This window comes from Oncorhynchus keta, chromosome 25, assembly GCF_023373465.1.
Source record: "Oncorhynchus keta strain PuntledgeMale-10-30-2019 chromosome 25, Oket_V2, whole genome shotgun sequence".
In the NCBI taxonomy this organism is placed as follows: Eukaryota; Metazoa; Chordata; class Actinopteri; order Salmoniformes; family Salmonidae; genus Oncorhynchus; species Oncorhynchus keta.
The window spans coordinates 35733933-35756246 of NC_068445.1; the positions used below are offsets into that span (position 1 = coordinate 35733933).

Genomic DNA, 22314 nt, shown 5'->3' on the forward strand with positions numbered 1-22314 from the left:
TCATACAGTAAAAGAAGAAGCATCATTCTCCAGGAAGTGCTCCATTATAAACATTTAGACAACTAACCTATGCTTTCACCTGTCAACAATGCTGTCACTGAATAATTTAGGCGTTATTTGCATATCTCAGGCTCTTCAGCATTCACCAAAGTTATTAGCTATCAGGCAATGGTTATCAAAGGCTTCGTCTCGTGCAACGCTGTGCAACAACTCTATCACCTTCAGCAGTAAGGGCACAAGGAGGCACACGGGCTTCAGATTACTTAACGAAAGTATAGTAAAACATGTCAGTTCACTGCAAACGACTTTCTGCACAGCCTCTGGGAAGCAACACTGTTGGAACTGTAGCCAGTCTATCGAACAAACTCCGGCCTTCTTCTGTTTATCGTGTAACTTTGTCCAGCCTCCAGATGAGAGGGCGTCCTATTTCCTGATTATGGAGTGGTGAGTGATATGACGTTTTCAATTGACATGTTACATTATGTTTACACACTCACTAAGCTCCCTATTATTATCATTATTATTCTTAATTTATTTTGTATTCACTATTTTGTTTGCACTCATCACAAACGGTGCCTCCAGAAAGTATTCACACCCCTTAACTTTTTCCATTTTGTTTGTGTTACAGCCTGAGTTTAAAATGTATTAAATTGAGATTGTGTGTCACTGGCCTACACACAATACCCCCTAATTTCAAAGTGGAATAATGGTTTTAGAAATGAATGAAAAAGTCAGTGGTGTTAAGTGAAAATACTTTAAAGTCCTACTTTCCAAAAATCGTTCTGTAGTTTACTTTACAATTAATATTTTTGACAACATTTACTTCACTACATTCCTAAATATAATGATGTACTTTTTACTCCATACATTTTCCCAGACACCCAAAAGTACTCAAAAGGACATACTTATCAAGAGAACATCCCTGGTCATCTCTACTATCTCCTGATCTGGCAGACTCACTAAACACAAATGCTTTATTTGTAAATGGAGTCTGAGTGTGCCCCTGACTATCCATAAATTAAAAACCAGAAAATTGTGACATCTGGTTTGCTTAATATAAGGAATTTTAAATGAATTATACTTTTACTTTTAATACTTTACTATATTTTAGCAATTGCATTTACTTTTGATACTTATGTATATTTAAAACCAAACTTTTACTCAAGTAGTATTTTACTGAGTGACTTTTACTTGAGTAATTTTCTATAAAAGATATCTTGACAATTGAGTACTTTCTCCACCACTGTTAAACATGAAAATATAAAATGTTTGAGTCAATAATTATTCATCCCCTTTGTTAATGCAAGCCTAAATAAGTTCAGGAGTAAAAATGTGCTTAACAAGTCACATACTAATTGCATGTACTCACTCTGTGTGCAATACAATCAAGTCCAGTTTTATTGGTCACATACACATGGTTAGTAGATGTTAATGTGAGTGCAGCGAAATGCTTGTGCTTCACGTTCCGACCGTGCAGTAATATCTAACAAGGAATCTAACAATTTCACAACAACTACCGAATACACACAAGTGTAAAGGACAGTGAGTGTGAATACTTATGTAAATGAGATATTTCTGTATTTCATTTTCAATACATTTCCAAACATTTCTAAAAACATGTTTGCACTTTTTCATTATGTATTGTGTGTAGAAGGTTGAGAAAACAAAATATGTATTTAATCTATTTTGAATTCAGGCTGTAACACAACAAAATGTGGAATAAATGCATGGGTAGGAATCACAATCAGTTAAAAAACAAGGCCTTTAATAGGACAGACTCACCCTAAAGTACCCTACAGTGCAATGGATGCTTAACCTCTGTTATTGCTTATTTTTAGTGACCAGACCTTTGCACTGGATACCCAGAGGCTGCAGAAAACATACTTGAAGCTCCAGCGGTCTCTTCACCCTGACAACTTCAGCCAGAAAACTGCGGTATGGATGGAGGGCTCAGGGCTTGTCAGTTGACAGCAATAAGGCTGGAACACTTGGGTTTTGAGTAGGGATGGGCATTTTTAATGATTTCGCTATTAGAATGATATACAATTTTGGGGGCGATATCTGGGTATTTGAAATGCATGTGTTTTTAAAGTTTAAAAACTATAATGGGGACTTGCTCGTGCGAATCAGGTGAGGCGGTGTGCTCTCTGCTTGTCAAATAATTGGGTTATCATTAATAGTTACCTCAGCCACAAAGTTAAAATTGGCTATATCGTAAAAATTCATGAAAACAAAAATGAGCTTTTGGGTCTTAACCTTATGCCTAACCTTAAATTAACAGTGTGGTTAATGTTATTTGCTAAGGTTAGGTTTGAATTCACGTTTATGCAGATACATATTTGAAATAGCCTAGGTTTATGACTTTGTGACTGTGGTAACTTGTGATGACCATCAAATCGATGTAAAGAAGCTACACTAGCCAGTTAAGTTTGCTAGTTAGTAAGGCTAATTGACACTGTTTTGCTGTGCTCCCGGTTCTAATGCCACAACAGCTCTACTCATATTAAACAACAGCCTACCTATTGGTTGATCATTGTAGCCTATCACTTCTCATTTAGCACGCGCTCCAGCAGGTATATCTCTCTGGTCACCCCCAAAACCAATTATTTCTTTGGCCACCTCTCCTTCCAGTTCTCTGCTGCCAATGACTGGAACAAACTACAATAATCTCTGAAACTGGAAACACTTATCTCCCTCACTAGCTTTAAGCACCAGCTGTCAGAGCAGCTCACAGATTACTTCACCTGTACATAGCCCACATATAATTTAGCCCAAACAACTACCTCTTCTCCTACTGTATTTATTTTATTTATTCATTTTGCTCCTTTGCACACCATTATTTCTATCTCTACTTTGCACATTCTTCCATTGCAAAACTACCATTCCAGTGTTTTATTTGCTATATTGTATTTACTTTGCCACCATGGCCTTTTTTTTTTTGCCTTTTACCTCCCTTCTCACCTAATTTGCTCACATCGTATATAGACCTGTTAATACTGTATTATTGACTGTATGTTTGTTTTACTCCATGTGTAACTCTGTGTCGTTGTATGTGTTGAACTGCTTTGCTTTATCTTGGCCAGGTCGCAATTGTAAATGAGAACTTGTTCTCAACTTGCCGACCTGGTTAAATAAAGGTGAAAAAAAAAACATTTAGGTAACTTTATTCCATAATTGTAATTCCATTTTGCATTGATTATAAATCTCCAACTTCACTTGCTACACATGGAGTAGCCCAATAATGGACTAAAGGAGCCTAACTTTACTCCTTATAGTCCAAAAACCTTACATGTTCTGTTTAAAGGCGATTGGCTCTGGAAGCCAAAACAGCCAAATACTCCATCTAAACGTGAATCGATTCTCAATTGCGGTACGTTTCTTGAAACATAAATCCTTTTACTTTCATATCACATCCAAATTAATTTCACAAATGTAAAATACATTTGTGGTGTCTTCCGTTCACACAGATGTTTGGAGACGCAGATGTTCAGACCGAGCATTGGGTCCCTTTACAAACTCCCCCGTACAGAAGTCGCCTTCGTCCAATGACTCTTATGTGTAGTATAATGGATGTTGATCAAGGGGCAACACATGGTACAGATGGTGCCTCGGACAGGAGTGCAGCTTTGATTGACCGACAATAACAAGGTGCACCTGTGAAAAATTACATAAAATAAAATAAAAAAAACGTTTTTAATAGTCATAACTGTTCTAAAACTGTTGTTTGATAAAAATGTCATGGTCTATCCTTCCTTGTATGTCGAAAATGTCACATACATAATTGAATTACATTTTAGCATTTTATTCAAATAGGACTAAGTCATGTTTTGAATACTCCCAGAAGTAGGCTAATCGAATTCTAACGTCCGTTCAAATATTTTAATATTATAATAACTGTGCCCTAGTTTTGCAAAAGGCTACGGCTGGGATAAGAGAAAAGGCGGGGGTCAGGGTTTTGAAAAAGTAATCCAGTGCTAGGGCTAGGTTTACTCTAGGACTTTCATGAAGGCTCATGTTTGAATAAAGGTTTTGAAAATTGGTTAATAGGCCTACCAGGCCTGTACAGTACCAGAGAATGGACAATACCAGGCCTGTACAGTACTAGGAATGGACAATACCAGGCCTGTACAGTACTAGGAATGGACAATACCAGGCCTGTACAGTACTAGGAATGGACAATACCAGGCCTGTACAGTACCAGAGAATGGACAATACCAGGCCTGTACAGTACTAGGAATGGACAATACCAGGCCTGTACAGTACTAGGAATGGACAATACCAGGCCTGTACAGTACCAGAGAATGGACAATACCAGGCCTGTACAGTACTAGGAATGGACAATACCAGGCCTGTACAGTACTAGAGAATGGACAATACCAGGCCTGTACAGTACAAGGAATGGACAATACCAGGCCTGTACAGTACTAGGAATGGACAATACCAGGCCTGTACAGTACTAGAGAATGGACAATACCAGGCCTGTACAGTACTAGAGAATGGACAATACCAGGCCTGTACAGTACTAGGAATGGACAATACCAGGCCTGTACAGTACTAGAGAATGGACAATACCAGGCCTGTACAGTACTAGGAATGGACAATACCAGGCCTGTACAGTACTAGGAATGGACAATACCAGGCCTGTACCGTACTAGGAATGGACAATACCAGGCCTGTACAGTACTAGGAATGGACAATACCAGGACTGTACCGTACTAGGAATGGACAATACTAGGCCTGTACAGGACTAGGAATGGACAATACCAGGCCTGTACAGTACTAGGAATGGACAATACCAGGCCTGTACAGTACGAGGAATGGACAATACCAGGCCTGTACAGTACGAGGAATGGACAATACCAGGCCTGTACAGTACGAGGAATGGACAATACCAGGCCTGTACCGTACTAGGAATGGACAATACCAGGCCTGTACCGTACTAGGAATGGACAATACCAGGCCTGTACCGTACTAGGAATGGACAATACCAGGCCTGTACAGTACTAGGAATGGACAATACCAGGCCTGTACAGTACTAGGAATGGACAATACCAGGCCTGTACCGTACTAGGAATGGACAATACCAGGCCTGTACAGTACTAGGAATGGACAATACCAGGCCTGTACCGTACGAGGAATGGACAATACCAGGCCTGTACCGTACTAGGAATGGACAATACCAGGCCTGTACAGTACTAGGAATGGACAATACCAGGCCTGTACCGTACTAGGAATGGACAATACCAGGCCTGTACCGTACTAGGAATGGACAATACCAGGCCTGCCTGTAGGCCCGTACTAGGAATGGACAATACCAGGCCTGTAGGCCCGTACTAGGAATGGACAATACCAGGCCTGTACCGTACTAGGAATGGACAATACCAGGCCTGTACCGTACTAGGAATGGACAATACCAGGCCTGTACCGTACTAGGAATGGACAATACCAGGCCTGTACCGTACTAGGAATGGACAATACCAGGCCTGTACAGTACTAGGAATGGACAATACCAGGCCTGTACCAGGCCTGTACCGTACTAGGAATGGACAATACCAGGCCTGTACAGACAATACCAGGCCTGTACCGAGGAATGGACAATACCAGGCCTGTACCGTACTAGGAATGGACAATACCAGGCCTGTACAGTACTAGGAATGGACAATACCAGGCCTGTACCGTACTAGGAATGGACAATACCAGGCCTGTACAGTACTAGGAATGGACAATACCAGGCCTGTACCGTACAGTACTAGGAATGGAATGGACTAGGAATGGACAATACCAGGCCTGTACCGTACTAGGAATGGACAATACCAGGCCTGTACAGTACGAGGAATGGACAATACCAGGCCTGTACAGTACGAGGAATGGACAATACCAGGCCTGTACAGTACGAGGAATGGACAATACCAGGCCTGTACAGTACTAGGAATGGACAATACCAGGCCTGTACAGTACGAGGAATGGACAATACCAGGCCTGTACAGTACGAGGAATGGACAATACCAGGCCTGTACAGTACTAGGAATGGAAAATACTAGGAATGGACAATACCAGGCCTGTACAGTACTAGGAATGGACAATACCAGGCCTGTACAGTACTAGGAATGGACAATACCAGGCCTGTACCGTACTAGGAATGGACAATACCAGGCCTGTACAGTACGAGGAATGGACAATACCAGGCCTGTACCGTACTAGGAATGGACAATACCAGGCCTGTACAGTACGAGGAATGGACAATACCAGGCCTGTACCGTACTAGGAATGGACAATACCAGGCCTGTACAGTACTAGGAATGGACAATACCAGGCCTGTACCGTACTAGGAATGGACAATACCAGGCCTGTACAGTACTACGAATGGACAATACCAGGCCTGTACAGTACTAGGAATGGACAATACCAGGCCTGTACCGTACTAGGAATGGACAATACCAGGCCTGTACAGTACTAGGAATGGACAATACCAGGCCTGTACAGTACTACGAATGGACAATACCAGGCCTGTACAGTACTAGGAATGGACAATACCAGGCCTGTACAGTACTAGGGATGGATAATACCTGGCTTTTACAGTACTACGAATGGACAATACCAGGCCTGTACAGTACTAGGAATGGACAATACTAGGCCTGTACAGTACTAGGAATGGACAATACCAGGCCCGTACAGTATTATGAATGGACAATACTTGTCCTGTACAGTACTAGGAATGGACAATACTAGGCCTATACAGTACTTGGAATGGACAATCCCAGGCCTGTACAGTACTAGAGAATGGACAATCCCGGACTTGTACAGTACTAGGAATGGACAATCCCAGGCCTGTACAGTACTAGGGAATGGACAATACTAAGCCTGTACAGTACTAGGAATGGACAATTCTAGGCCTGGACAATTCCAGGCCTGGACAATACCAGGCCTGTACAGGACTAGGAATGGACAATACCAGGCCTGTACAGGACTAGGAATGGACAATACCAGGCCTGTACAGGACTAGGAATGGACAATACCAGGCCTGTACAGGACTAGGAATGGACAATACCAGGCCTGTACAGTACTAGGAATGGACAATACCAGGCCTGTACAGTACTAGGAATGGAAAATACTAGGAATGGACTAAATCAGGCCTTTACAGTACTAGGACTTGACAAATTTAGGCCTGTACACTACTAGGAATGGACAATACGAAGAATGGACAATACTAGGAATGGACAGTACTAGGCCTGGACAATACTTGGCCTGTACAGGACTAGGAATGGACAATACTAGGCCTGTACAGTACTAGGAATGGACAATACCAGGCCTGTACAGTACTAGGAATGGACAATACTAGGCCTGTACAGTACTAGGAATGGACAATACCAGGCCCGTACAGTACTAGGAATGGACAATACTTGTCCTGTACAGTACTAGGAATGGACAGTACTAGGCCTGGACAATACTTGGCCTGTACAGGACTAGGAATGGACAATACTAGGCCTGTACAGTACTAGGAATGGACAGTACTAGGAATGGACAATACCAGACCTGTACAGTACTAGGAATGGACAATACCAAGCCTATACAGTACTAGGAATGGACAATACCAGGCCTGTACAGTACTAGGAATGGACAATACCAGGCCTGTACAGTAATAGGAATGGACAATACCAGGCCTGTACAGTACTAGTGAATTGACAATCCCGGACTTGTACAGTACTAGGAATGGACAATACTAGGCATGGACAATTACTAGGCCTGTACAATACTAGGCATGGACAATTACTAGGCCTGTACAGTACTCGGAATGGACAATACTAGGCCTGTACAGTACTAGGGATGGACAATATTAGGCCTGTACAGTACTAGGAATGGACAATAGCAGGCCTGTACAGTACTAGGGATGGATAATACCAGGCCTGTACAGTACTAGGAATGGACAATACCAGGCCTGTACAGTACCAGGAATGGACAATACCAGGCCTGTACAGTACTAGGCATGGACATTACTAGGCCTGTACAATACTAGGCATGGACATTACTAGGCCTGTACAGTACTCGGAATGGACAATACTAGGCCTGTACAGTACTAGGAATGGACAATTCTTGTCCTGTACAGTACTAGGAATGGACAGTACTAGGCCTGGACAGTACTAGGAATGGACAATACTAGGCCTGTACAGTACTAGGAATGGACAATACTAGGCCTGTACAGTACTAGGAATGGACAATACTTGTCCTGTACAGTACTAGGAATGGACAGTACTAGGCCTGGACAAAACTTGGCCTGTACAGGACTAGGAATGGACAATACTAGGCCTGGACAGTACTAGGAATGGACAATACTAGGCCTGTACAGGACTAGGAATGGACAATACTAGGCCTGGACAGTACTAGGAATGGACAATACTAGGCCTGTACAGTACTAGGAATGGACAATACTAGGCCTGTACAGTACTAGGAATGGACAATACTAGGCCTGTACAGTACTAGGAATGGACAATACCAGGCCTGTACAGGACTAGGAATGGACAATACTAGGCCTGTACAGTACTAGGAATGGACAATACTGGGAATTGGACAATGCTAGACCTGGACAGGACGAGGCCTGGACAGGATTCAGAATGGACAATACTAGGCCTGTACAGGACTATGAATGGACAATACTAGGCCTGTACAGTACGAGGAATGGACAATACCAGGCCTGTACAGTACTAGGAATGGACAATAATAGGCCTGTACAGTACTAGGAATGGACAATACTTGTCCTGTACAGTACTAGGAATGGACAGTACCAGGCCTGTACAGTACTAGGAATGGATAGTACTAGGAATGGACAATTACTAGGCCTGTACAGTACTAGGAATGGATAGTACTAGGAATGGACAATACTAGGCATGGACAATTACTAGGCCTGTACAGTACTCGGAATGGACAATACTAGGCCTGTACAGTACTAGGAATGGACAGTACTAGGCCTGGACAAAACTTGGCCTGTACAGGACTAGGAATGGACAATACTAGGCCTGGACAGTACTAGGAATGGATAGTACTAGGCCTGGACAGTACTAGGAATGGATAGTACTAGGAATGGACAATAATAGGCCTGTACAGTACTAGGAATGGACAATACTAGGCATGGACAATTACTAGGCCTGTACAGTACTCGGAATGGACAATACTAGGCCTGTACAGTACTCGGAATGGACAGTACTAGGAATGGACAGTACTAGGCCTGGACAAAACTTGGCCTGTACAGTACTAGGCCTGGACAAAACTTGGCCTGTACAGGACTAGGAATGGACAATACTAGGCCTGGACAGTACTAGGAATGGATAGTACTAGGCCTGGACTGTACTAGGAATGGATAGTACTATGCCTGGACAGTACTCGGAATGGACAATACTAGGCCTGTACAGTACTAGGAATGGACAGTACTAGGCTTGGACAAAACTTGGCCTGTACAGTACTAGGCCTGGACAAAACTTGGCCTGTACAGGACTAGGAATGGACAATACTAGGCCTGGACAGTACTAGGAATGGATAGTACTAGGCCTGTACAGTACTAGGAATGGACAATAATAGGCCTGTACAGTACTCGGAATGGACAATACTTGTCCTGTACAGTTCTTGGAATGGACAGTACTAGGAATGGACAGTGCTAGGAATGGATAGTACTAGGAATGGACAATACTAGGCCTCTCAGGACTAGGAATTGACAGTACTCTAGGAATGGACAGTACTAGGAATTGACAGTACTAGGCCTGGACAGTACTAGGAATGGATAGTACTAGGAATGGACAATACTAGGCCTCTCAGTACTAGGAATGGACAGTACTAGGAATTGACAGTACTCTAGGAATGGACAGTACTAGGAATTGACAGTACTCTAGGAATGGACAGTACTAGGAATTGACAGTACTCTAGGAATGGACAGTACTAGGAATTGACAGTACTCTAGGAATGGACAGTACTAGGAATGGGTGCTTGCATTTCACACTTAACCATTTTAGACCCTGTAATATCATGGGATAATGATATAATCTGGATTGGCTGGGATAATTATGTAATTTAAATAACACACCATTCTTCAATGGGACTAGACAGTTATAATCTACATCGGCTGGGATAATGATATAATTTAAATTACCCACTATACTTCAATGGGACTAGACAGTTAGCACCTAATTAGCTGACCTTATACTGTTGCACAATGGGACTGAACGCAAAACATGCTGCCAAGGATTCCTCTACCACAACCAAATCATTACACAACTTTCCGACTGTATTATTAAATCAGCACCCCTGGCTACATTCCCCTAATTTGACTCAGTCCTACAGGGGGTAAAACTCATTACTTACAATTACAAGGTTTCCAGGATGCTCCTGTTGCATTTGAGGCATCCAGGTAAAGACAAAGGGCATACTGTTGACATGACAGCCCCTCTGGCCACCACTGGAGGCTATTGATCCTGCCTGGGTTTGAAGGACCTGACAGCTGCAAATGCTCTCTGCCTGTCAGCCATCTCCAAAACTGCATCCCACATGGCACTCTATTCACTTTGTAGTGCACTACTTTTTATTGGATGGAATAGGGTGCCATTTGGGATGCACACTAAGCTTGTATCCACCGTTACACCCATCCAGCACATCTCACTTATACCTGTTCCCTGATGGATCCAGACATATTCCAACCCGCTTCCCACTGTAAAGTGTCAAGATCTGTCCAAGAATCTAATTATCACCCAGGGTTTGGCTTTTAAAGATAAATGGATATAGAGGAAATGGGAATACCTAGTCAGTTGCACAATTTAAAGCATTCAACCGAAATGTGTCTTCCACAGTCAACCCAATCCCTCTGAGTCGGAGAGGTGGCAATGTGTGAAATAACTTGTAATGTAATTCCCATGGTGACATGGTCTTTCCCACATTTGTGACAGTTTGACAGTTTGAGGAAAGATGTGTTAAATGTGTTTGTGTTTATTTTTGTGTGTCTGACGTCCAATTTTCTCTATATACAGTCACATCCCAAATGACTGGTACCCTTTATTTAAGATGAGCAAAAAAATGTAAAATAACTAATACAAGCACTCAGCTATATTGTATGCAAACATTGTTTTGACAATTAGATTCTTTAATACTAATATTATTGCTCAGAGAAAGAGATTTTGTTTAACAAGTAATAAATTAGATAGAGGTCAGAATTATTGGCACCCCTGTTTTCAATACTCCGGCACCCTCTGCTTACGAGGATAACGGCACTGACCCTTTTTCTGAAATGTTTTATATGATTGGAGAACACACTGGGAGGGATCATAGAGTTGCAGTCTGTTTTTGAATGGGTGGCCAGTAATAAACTGGTCCTGAACATTTCTAAAACTAAGAGCATTGCATTTGGTACAAATAATTTCCTATGTTTTAGACCTCAGCTGAATCTGGTAATGAATGGTGTGGCTGTTGAACAAGTTGAGGAGACTAAGTCAGTTGGTGTTACTATAAACTGTATTGTTCAAAACATATAGATTCAATGGTTGTAAAGATTGGGATGTCTGTCTAATAAAGAGATGCTCAGCTTTTTTGAGACCACACTCTACAAAGCAAGTTGTGCAGACTCTAGTTTGATCTCATCTTGAAGAAAGACCTAGTTAAGGTGCTGCTGGCCCAGAACAGAGCAGCCCGACTGTAATCAGAGTTGAGGAAAGACTAGTTAAGGTGCTGCTGGCCCCAGTCGACTGTAATCAGATACTATACATTTCCAGTCTCTTGGTTAAGAGTTGAGGAAAGACCTAAGGTGTGGCCCAGAACAGAGCAGCCCAACTATAATCAGATACTATACATCCCAGTCTCTCTTGGTTAAGAGTTGAGGAAAGACCAAGTTAAGGTGCTGCTGGCCCAGAACAGAGCAGCCCGACTGTAATCAGATACTATACATCCCAGTCTCTCTTGGTTAATCCCAGGTGCTGCTGGTCTCTCTATACATCCCAGTCTCTTTGGAGTTGAGGAAAGACCAAGTTAAGGTGCTGCTGGCCCAGAACAGAGCAGCCCGACTGTAATCAGATACTTTGCATCCCAGTCTCTCTTGGTTAAGAGTTGAGGGAAAGACTGACTGTAATCAGATACTATACATCCCAGTCTCTCTTGGTTAAGAGTTGAGGAAAGACTGACTGCGTCACTTCTTGTTTTTAGATGAAATATTAATGTGTTGGAAATTCCAAATTGTTTGCATAGTAAACTTACACGCAGCACTGACACACACACTTACCCCACCAGACATAGCACCAGGGGTCTTTTCACAGCCCCCAGGTCCAGAACAAATTCACAGCAAACCTGGTTTCAAAAAACAAATGAAGCAACACCTCACGGCACAACTCCTCTCCCCCATGTGATCTAATTGTTGTGTGACACACTACATGTTAATGTTTTAAATGAATGTCAAGTCTTTTGTCTGTAATGTATTTTTTCTTCATGTGTTGTACCCCAGTAAGACTAACTGTTGCTAATGGGGTTCCTAATAAATCTAAATAAAACTTAGACATTCTTCCGTACAGAATCTTTCCAGATCCTTGATATCCTTCATCTGTGCTTATGGACTGCTCTCTTCAATTCAAACCACAGGTTTTCAATGGGGTTCAAGTCCAGAAACTGAGTTGGCCACTGCAAAATGTTGATTTTGTGCTCAATAAACCATTTCTTTGTGGATTTTGATGTAAACTCGGGGTTATTGTTTTGATGGAAGATCCACCTGCGGCCAGATTCCAGCCTCCTGGCAGAGGCAACCAGGTTTTTGGCTAAAATGTCATGCACTTGGTGAAGTTCATGATGCCATTGACCTTAACAATATAACTCAGTATTTGTATAATTTATTTCATACAGTCTTTTTTGGTTCATCTTTGTAAAGGGTGCCGATAATTTTGGATGTGACTGTATGTTACCATTATGTGATGTCAGTCTGATCACTGTACTGTAGTTAGTCTATATGGCCAATGTACTGGTGTACCGAATCTTTATTTGTAAGTTAAAGTTTTCTATTCTTTTGTCAGAAAGAACAAGAGTACTCTGAATACCAGTCAGCCCTAGTAAACAAAGCATACAGGACCCTGCTCAAGCCTTTGAGTCGTGGCCTTTACATGGTGAGTTTGATGTCCTTGTTTTACATTTTTATTTTATTATTTATATAGACACACTTTGAATTCATGTTCGCACCAGTGGATGCTGCTGAGGGGAGGACGGCTCATAATAATGGCTAGAATGGAGTGGATGGAATGGAAACCATGTATTTGATAGCATTCCACGTATTCTGCTCCAGCTATTGCCACGAGTCCGTCCTCCCCAATTAAGGTGCCACCAACCTTCGGTGGTTAGCACAGTTTTTCTTGACAATCCCTTTTTCTCAAACCAATTCAATCAGTTAAATAGTATTAACGTAGCAAGAACTCTTTTAACAACCACAGTTGTCACATTGTTTGAGAGTAACCTAGCCTAGAACCCCTAAGAGCAATCAATAGCACAAAGCCTACCCCCCCATCAGTTTTTCTACTGTACTTGTTTGTTTTTATAGCATGCCAGACAGTCAGTGATGTTTATATGTGACAACCTGGTGGAATGTTGTGTTCCCTTCAATGTCACATTATTGTTTTGTTTTTTAAAGTGAGTTACTGCTTCTATTTCAGCTGGAGCTGAATGGCATGGGGATAGAGGAGGGGACTGATGCGGGGGCTGATCCTCTGTTCCTTATGGAGTTGATGGAGATCAACCAAGCACTGGATGAGGCACGAAGCAAAGAAGAGTCGGCCAAGATAGGCGCCTCTATGAAAGGTCTGGGTTGAAAAAGTCATTTTACTCCGGCTACTTCTGTTTTTTTTTTTTTAGTATGTTGATTTGAATCGGCAGGATGTGAGTTTAATGAAACGGATCAGTGTTTTGCTTATTTTTCCAGTAATTACTTTTCCAGTAATGTAATGAGAATAATGAGATTAATGAGAGTAATGAGATTTTTTCGGGGAGATGAAATTGTACCGTATGGCTCCTAAATGCAAAATGTATTCAAGTTTTAGTTTGCCTTTTTACTTGCAGAGAAGTTGAAAGACTTGACTGAACAAATAGATGCATCCCTGCACAAAGGTATGCTGCACTATCTCAGAGGGCAAAGTGTTACTGTCCCTCCTCTGTCTTCAGTCTTCGGAGATGCTTGCTGATGCCCTGGTGAGACATGGTTCAACTTTCACTCAATGTCTATTTCTTTTCAACAGGAGAGCTTCAAGCTGCCAAAGCGCTTCTCGCCCAAATGAAATACTTTGCGAACATTGAAGAGAAGGTGAAGGAAAAGCTTTCAGAGCTAATGTAAACTGTGTTGACTTCCTTTTGATGGTTCCAGGGTCATTTTAAGGTTGTTGATATTTTCAAAAAAATACAGTGCCACATTTGAATAGAAGGTTTTAAAGATGTATTCGCATGTGAGTTTCAGGTATACAAATAAATGTCAAGTATTTACTGATTACTTGTTGCTTTCCTTTTTGTGGGGCTGAATAATTTTGCACGCCCAATTTTTCAGTTTTTGAATTGTTAAAAAAGTTTGAAATATCCAATAAATGTCGTTCCACTTCATGATTGTGTCCCACTTGTTGTTGATTCTTCACAAACAAATACAGTTTTATATCTTTATGTTTGAAGCCTGAAATGTGGCAAAAGGTCGCAAAGTTCAAGGGGGCCGAATACTTTCGCAAGGCACTGTATGTACGTATTCTCATTCACCCCTTTAGATTTGTGTGTATTAGGTAGTTGTTGGGGAATTGTTAGATATTACTGCACTGTCGGAACTAGAAGCACAAGCGTCTTTGCTACTCTTGCATTAACATCTGCTAACCATGTGTGTGTATGTGACCAATAAACTTTGATTTGAAATATTTGTAAATAATACAGTATTAAGGACATTGGACATTGTATTTCAACTGAATACATGTAATATGACAAACAGACATTTAATTGCACTGATTGAAATGCCGAAAACAACATTTACATGATTATCCTGCCTGTCAGTGCAGCATGTAATTAATAGGTCCTCTGGTTGAGTCACTGGGAAATGTGAGTTGTGAATATGCAGCTTGTAACCTGTAGAGGGAGACATACTACCTTGAAAATACAGGGTGAAGAAAAGCAGCTCATATCTCTGTCTGATCCAAGAGGACGCCCTTCACAGAATTAGAAAGTTATTTATGTATGCCAAATACACACATGTATAAAACAATGTTATGCTAGTCAGATGGGCGCTATTGAATACTTATTAAGCTGCCTGTTCAGTAGGGCCTCGGATCTCTCATCGTTGTAATTGTTAGTTCAAGAAGAATGGCAAGTTGTGTCAGTCACAGCTAGTCCACTGCACCACTCGGGAGGGATCCTTGAGATGTTTCTTGATTGGAGTCCACCTGTGGTAAGTTCAATTGATTGGACATGATTTAGGAAAGCACATGTCTATTTAAGGTCCCACAGTTGACAGTCCATGTCAGAGCAAAAACCAAGCCATGAGGTTGAAGGAATTGTCCGTAGAGCTCTAAGACAGGATTCTGTCCAGGAACAGATCTGGTGTTCTGCAGCATTGATGGTCCCCAAGAACACAGTGGTCTCCATCATTCTTAAATGGAAGAAGTTTGGAACCATCAAGACTTCCTAGAGCTGGCCGCCCGGGCAAACTGAGCAATCAGGGGAGCTCCAGAGTTCCTCTGTGGAGATGGGAGAATCGTCCAGAAGGACAACCATCTCTGCAGAACTCTACCAATCAGGACTACGTGGTAGAGTGGATAGGAGGAAGCTACTCTTCGGTATAAGGCACATGACAGCCCACTTGGAGTTTACCAAAGGGCACCTAAAGGACTCTCAGACCATGACAAACAAGACACTTTGGTCTGATGAAACCAAGTTTGAACTCGTTGGCCTGAATGCCAAGCGTCATGTTTGGAGGAAACCTAGCACCATCCCTACGGTGAAGCATGGTGGTGGCAGCATCATGCTGTGGGGATGTTTTTCAGAGGCAGGGACTGGGATACTAGTCAGGATCGAGGGAAAGATGAACAGAGCCATATACAGAGAGTTCCTTTATGAGGGGGGAAAACGATTTCATCTCTTTTAGAATAAGGCTGTAATGTAACAAAATGTGGAAAAAGTCAAGGGTTCTGAATTATTTCCAAATGCACTGTATGCTACAGGTACCTTGGTTATTCTACTATGTGTTTGTATCGTGAAAAACATGAACACACATTGAAAAGCTTGTTGGCTTCAGCTATTCATACAAAACAAATGTAACTATGTGAATGAATGTCGCCGACAAGTATCTGAAGGTGACTTCTTTTACAAAATAAATCATGACCCTAGAATTTCAGCATAATATCTCATCCACAGTGGAAAGCTGTTTGGAATCAGGACAAATCACCAAAAAGTAAGTTGAATTTCTGTGTGAAATTTCCTAAGATACCAACTTTCTATACAGTCGCTAAATTACACAAACAAGTGTCTCCTCCCCCAGGTAGACCCAGTGTCTCCTCCCCCAGGTAGACCCAGTGTCTCCTCCCCCAGGTAGACCCAGTGTCTCCTCCCCCAGGTAGACCCAGTGTCTCCTCCCCAGGTAGACCCAGTGTCTCCTCCCCAGGTAGACCCAGTGTCTCCTCCCCCAGGTAGACCCAGTGTCCCAGGTAGACCCAGTGTCTCCTCCCCAGGTAGACCCAGTGTCTCCTCCACCAGACCCAGTGTCTAGACCCAGTGTCTCCTCCCCCAGGTAGACCCAGTGTCTCCTCCCCAGGTAGACCCCTCCTCCCCCAGGTAGACCCAGTGTCTCCTCCCCCAGGTAGACCCAGTGTCTCCTCCCCCAGGTAGACCCAGTGTCTCCTCCCCCAGGTAGACCCAGTGTCTCCTCCCCAGGTAGACCCAGTGTCTCCTCCCCCAGGTAGACCCAGTGTCTCTCCCCAGGTAGACCCAGTGTCTCCTCCCCCAGACCCAGTGTCTCCTCCCCAGGTAGACCCAGTGTCTCCTCCCCAGGTAGACCCAGTGTCTCCTCCCCAGGTAGACCCAGTGTCTCCTCCCCAGGTAGACCCAGTGTCTCCTCCCCCAGGTAGACCCAGTGTCTAGACCCTGTCTCCTCCCCCAGGTAGACCCAGTGTCTCCTCCCCCAGGTAGACCCAGTGTCTCCTCCCCCAGGTAGACCCAGTGTCTCCTCCTCCAGGTAGACCCATTGTAGCAGCAATTGACTCTGTCACATCCAACATTTCTAAGTGTGTGTATTACCACATTAAACCGATGGCTGAGAATCTCTCATATTATGTCAGACACTGGTCACATGATCTCATTGATAGAGGGCTTACGAAGGATTCCAGAGGGCACCCTGCTGGCCACTTTTGATGTGGAGAGCTTGTACACTAACATCCCACAGCAGACCGCTGCAACACTTCCATCAGCAGAGAGACCCTACCCTTGCTCCATCCAATGATCGCATCTTACAACTTACTGAACTGGTATTATCCAATAACTACTTTGTCTTTGAGTCAGACTTTTTCCTTCAAATTCGGGGTGTAGCCATTGGCTCCCCTTTTCCCCCAACTATGTGAACCTGTATGTGGGACAATTTGAGGAAGTGCTCCTTTACAAAAACAGACACACCCACTACTTTCTAAAATCCTCCCATGGAAGAGATACATAGATGATATCTTTGCGCTCTGGGAAGGAAGTCAGCAGGAACTAAATTCATTCCAAACTACCTGGAAGTATGGATCATCAAAGAGAATAATGCATTACACACAGACCGCAATACCATGCTATGTGCAGATAGTATGCATGCCCTTCCCCTCAGGAATGGTCTACCATATAGACAGTTATGCAGGGTTAAACGAATGTGGCCACCAGACAGATTTTGACAGCAATGCTAAAGAAATGATAGTCACATTCAAAATGAAAGGCTACAAAGACAAAACTCTTGATGCTGCAATGATGAAAATATCTCAAAAACCAAGTGAGGAATTACTAAAAACTCAACCAAAGAAGAAAAACAACGCAACCGTCTTTTGCACCAAGTACACCAAGTGTTCGGAGAAAATTAAAGCAATCCTGAAAAAGCACTGGCATATTCTGCAATCAGACAAAACAATTGCACACCTCTTCAAGGAACCCCCACTGGTGGTCTATAAGCGTGGTTGCAATATTGGAGATATCTTGGTGAGATCTGACATGCCCCCTGAGTCCACTCAGACACTCTTGACACCCATTCCAAATGGAAACTACAAATGTGGCTCATGCGCACAGTGCAATAGCACTATAAAAACATCCTTCTTCAGACACCCACATACAGTTTCAAAATCCCTGTTAGGGGTATCATCTCATGCAAGACCAAGGGAGTAATCTATCTCATCACCTGTTCATGTGGAAAAGCCTACGTAGGACAAACGAAAAGACAATTAAAACAACGCAGCTCAATCAAGTGTAAGAACATTGACTATCCAGTAGCAGCTCACTTTGTTGAAGCTAACCATCCAATCTCCTCCCTCAAATACACAGGCATTGAGCATGTTTCTCTACCAAGGATATGAGGTAACATTGAGATCCTACTACTACAAAGGGAGGCTTACTAGATATCCTACCTTTAAACATTGATCCCTAGTGGTCTGCATATTGGCCCTTCTTATGAACAATTCTCTCTTTTATGAACAAGTCTTACAAATTGATATATCCTTTCTACAGCTTATTAGCGTAAACCAAATATGTTCCCTCTGTTGATGATGCGTATTATTATGCATTAAGGTTGAACCAAAAGATTACATGTAACAAATATGAAATGAAATAGGAAACAATTAAATATGTGAAATTTAATGAAACAATAATGTATGTTGATGCTAATATTATGTACAATATTCAATTATGTTTCCATATGATAACAATAGCCTACTATATTTAATATGCCATAAACTATTGTTTTTGAAAATGTTCTCTCAATTCATTCTAATGAACTTAATCATTACGACACACCCATCACTATTGTCCTTGGTTGCACTAATTACACTGTTTGTCTACATAACCTGGTTCAAGTATTCATGACATTACCCTGAAAAAGGCACAGTGATGCAGAAACATTGGTGACTTACCCAATAAATGACTGGGAGTTTATATATGGAGTGTGTGACACTCTTTATTTTTATAGTTTATAGTTTATTCACCATTAGTCAGCATCTCCACACCAAATCATTTTTCTATGTGTGCACCAGCTCATATTTTTTATTCGGCTTCAGCTATTCAAACAAAACGTAGTCATTCCAGTGCCACTCAATCCTAGTTATACCAAGAGACGATTTGACCTCCATCAAATCGTACTATGGCAGCTCTATGGGATTTGAGGAAAACTCCAGTGTGGCCCCAAAGCTAATCTGTGGTGGCCCCAAAGCTAATCTGTGGTGGCCCCAAAGCTAATCTTTTATTTATTTTTATTTTACCTTTATTTAACCAGGCAAGTCAGTTAAGAACAAATTCTTATTTTCAATGACGGCCTAGGAACTGCCTGTTCAGGGGCAGAATGACAGATTTGTACCTTGTCAGCTCGGGGGTTTGCAACCTTCCGACTACTAGTCCAACGCTCTAACTACTAGGCTACCCTGCCGCCCCAATCTGTGGTGGCCCCAAAGCTAATGTGTGGTGGCCCCTTGACTAAATTGCATGAGTAGGGGCTAAATACACAAAATCCTTCAAAGAACCTTGAACCTTCGTACATTTTTTTTCGATGTATGAGCACGCTAGTTCATCTTATACCCAATTACAATAACGACAGCATCAAAAGACGTGTAACTGTATGTATTTTTGTGAGCCAGCTACCATGCAGGACTAAATGAGAGAAAATGTGTCTATTAATCAGCTACTAAAAAGTAAAGCTTACATTCATCAAATATTCATAGTTGATATTTCCGTCTATTGTATCTCTGTGTTTACTTTTCTATATGTCCTAGATGCATTAAGATATCCTAATGCTGTATTTGTGTATCTGGGTAGTGAATTGACTACTTGTATTCCAAATATTAGCAATATCAGAGCATGTAATATTGCGTTACATGAGTTTGTGGCATTCTGTATTTTATGGGGTGTGTCACACTATCGCTACATTTAACCACTTTTACAGAAAGATATTTGTACACAACCATCCATTTAATAAATGGGAGACATTAGAGACGGGAAAAAACATGCTTGTGCTTTGTTCTACCTCAGGTAGGGGTATCTAACAAATTTGGAGGCCTTGCTACTAGCCTATTTTATGCAATTTGTTCGACTCAAATGAAAAGTGATTACATGTATCGAACAGGGACACTTAAGCAACAATCAGAACCAGAACCAGAACCACCATCACATAGATCAACTAATTAGTGAAGTCGTTCCTCACACAGCAAACTGAACCTGGTATTAGAGGGAACACAACTTGCTTTCTCCAATCTATATCAAACAGAAACGGCATGTAAAATGTCACACGACTATTCTTAGGGGCTGGGATTCTCTGGGAACATCCATCCATACAGTAACAGGACTATTCTTAGGGGCTGGGATTCACTGGGAACATCCATCCATACAGTAACAGGACTATTCTTAGGGGCTGGGATTCTCTGGGAACATCCATCCATACAGTAACAGGACTATTCTTAGGGGCTGGGATTCTCTGGGAACATCCATCCATACAGTAACAGGACTATTCTTAGGGGCTGGGATTCACTGGGAACATCCATCCATACAGTAACAGGACTATTCTTAGGGGCTGGGATTCTCTGGGAACATCCATCCATACAGTAACAGGACTATTCTTAGGGGCTGGGATTCTCTGGGAACATCCATCCATACAGTAACAGGACTATTCTTAGGGGCTGGGATTCTCTGGGAACATCCATCCATACAGTAACAGGACTATTCTTAGGGGCTGGGATTCTCTGGGAACATCCATCCATACAGTAACAGGACTATTCTTAGGGGCTGGGATTCACTGGGAACATCCATCCATACAGTAACAGGACTATTCTTAGGGGCTGGGATTCACTGGGAACATCCATCCATACAGTAACAGGACTATTCTTAGGGGCTGGGATTCTCTGGGAACATCCATCCATACAGTAACAGGACTATTCTTAGGGGCTGGGATTCTCTGGGAACATCCATCCATACAGTAACAGGACTATTCTTAGGGGCTGGGATTCTCTGGGAACATCCATCCATACAGTAACAGGACTATTCTTAGGGGCTGGGATTCACTGGGAACATCCATCCATACAGTAACAGGACTATTCTTAGGGGCTGGGATTCTCTGGGAACATCCATCCATACAGTAACAGGACTATTCTTAGGGGCTGGGATTCTCTGGGAACATCCATCCATACAGTAACAGGACTATTCTTAGGGGCTGGGATTCTCTGGGAACATCCATCCATACAGTAACAGGACTATTCTTAGGGGCTGGGATTCTCTGGGAACATCCATCCATACAGTAACAGGACTTGACTGGTTGTTTATTAAGTCTGGAACAACAATGTAATGTGTTCCTGCTGCCACTTTGGAGAAGCTGCTTCCCTATTACTGTTGGATAGACAGTAAATGAAACAGTAGGTCTGCCTGGCACACCCACTGCAGTGAGACTCACAGGCCTATTTATTATTCATGCTGTAATCGGAAGGCATCTACCGCCTCTAAATTAATGAGAAAATGTGATCGACCAACTCGGAGGCCACTGCTGTCTCCAGGGACTCTTTGAAATTGAGTTTGAAAGAAAAGGGAAGGGGTTGAAAACACTAACTGCAGCATAGCAAGAGAAATTGACTTGGATGGGAATGCATGGTGGAATGAACTAGGTACATGTGGTTTTAGATTAAGAAAGGTAGGCTTAGTTAGCGGCAGTGAGTGGGAAAGAAAATGAAGCAAAAATATACTTTTTTTCTGCTGCTTTAATGGCACCTGGGCTTAAAGTGGAAAGGGAAAACATTTGGGCACTGTTTGCTTGTCTGTCTAATCCCTTTAGTCGCTTCCTTGGTTCTGCTACTGGAAGCTGAGGGTTATAGCTGAGGGTGATAGAAAGAAAAGAAAAAAATACATCTTGTAACCTTGTAAGTTTCTCAAAAAAGTTTCTGACAGAAACCAAAGGTGAAACAGCTAATTATTAGCCTGGTCCCAAACTGACAGATTCTGTCAGTATGGCTCACAATCTGACATGGTACATTTAGTCAGGAAAAGGAATGTAAGAACAATCATATTTATATGGAGAAATCCTATGATTGAGGTTTGGAACAATGGAGAATGAATTTGGTCCTCTGGTTCACAAGTGTGAATTGAGCTGTG

At 42.3% G+C, this 22314-nt stretch overlaps 1 protein-coding gene across 1 annotated transcript; it reads left to right on the top strand.

The window, feature by feature from the left end:
• Positions 1-9: 9 nt before the first annotated feature.
• On the top strand, positions 10-14589 carry hscb (HscB mitochondrial iron-sulfur cluster cochaperone). The gene is made up of 6 exons (XM_035736515.2): positions 10-444; positions 1839-1935; positions 13026-13115; positions 13656-13800; positions 14059-14106; positions 14235-14589. Exons 1-6 carry the CDS (start codon positions 89-91, stop codon positions 14327-14329), a joined length of 831 nt encoding a protein of 276 aa, XP_035592408.1. The 5' UTR covers positions 10-88; the 3' UTR covers positions 14330-14589.
• The last annotated feature ends 7725 nt before the right edge of the window (positions 14590-22314 follow it).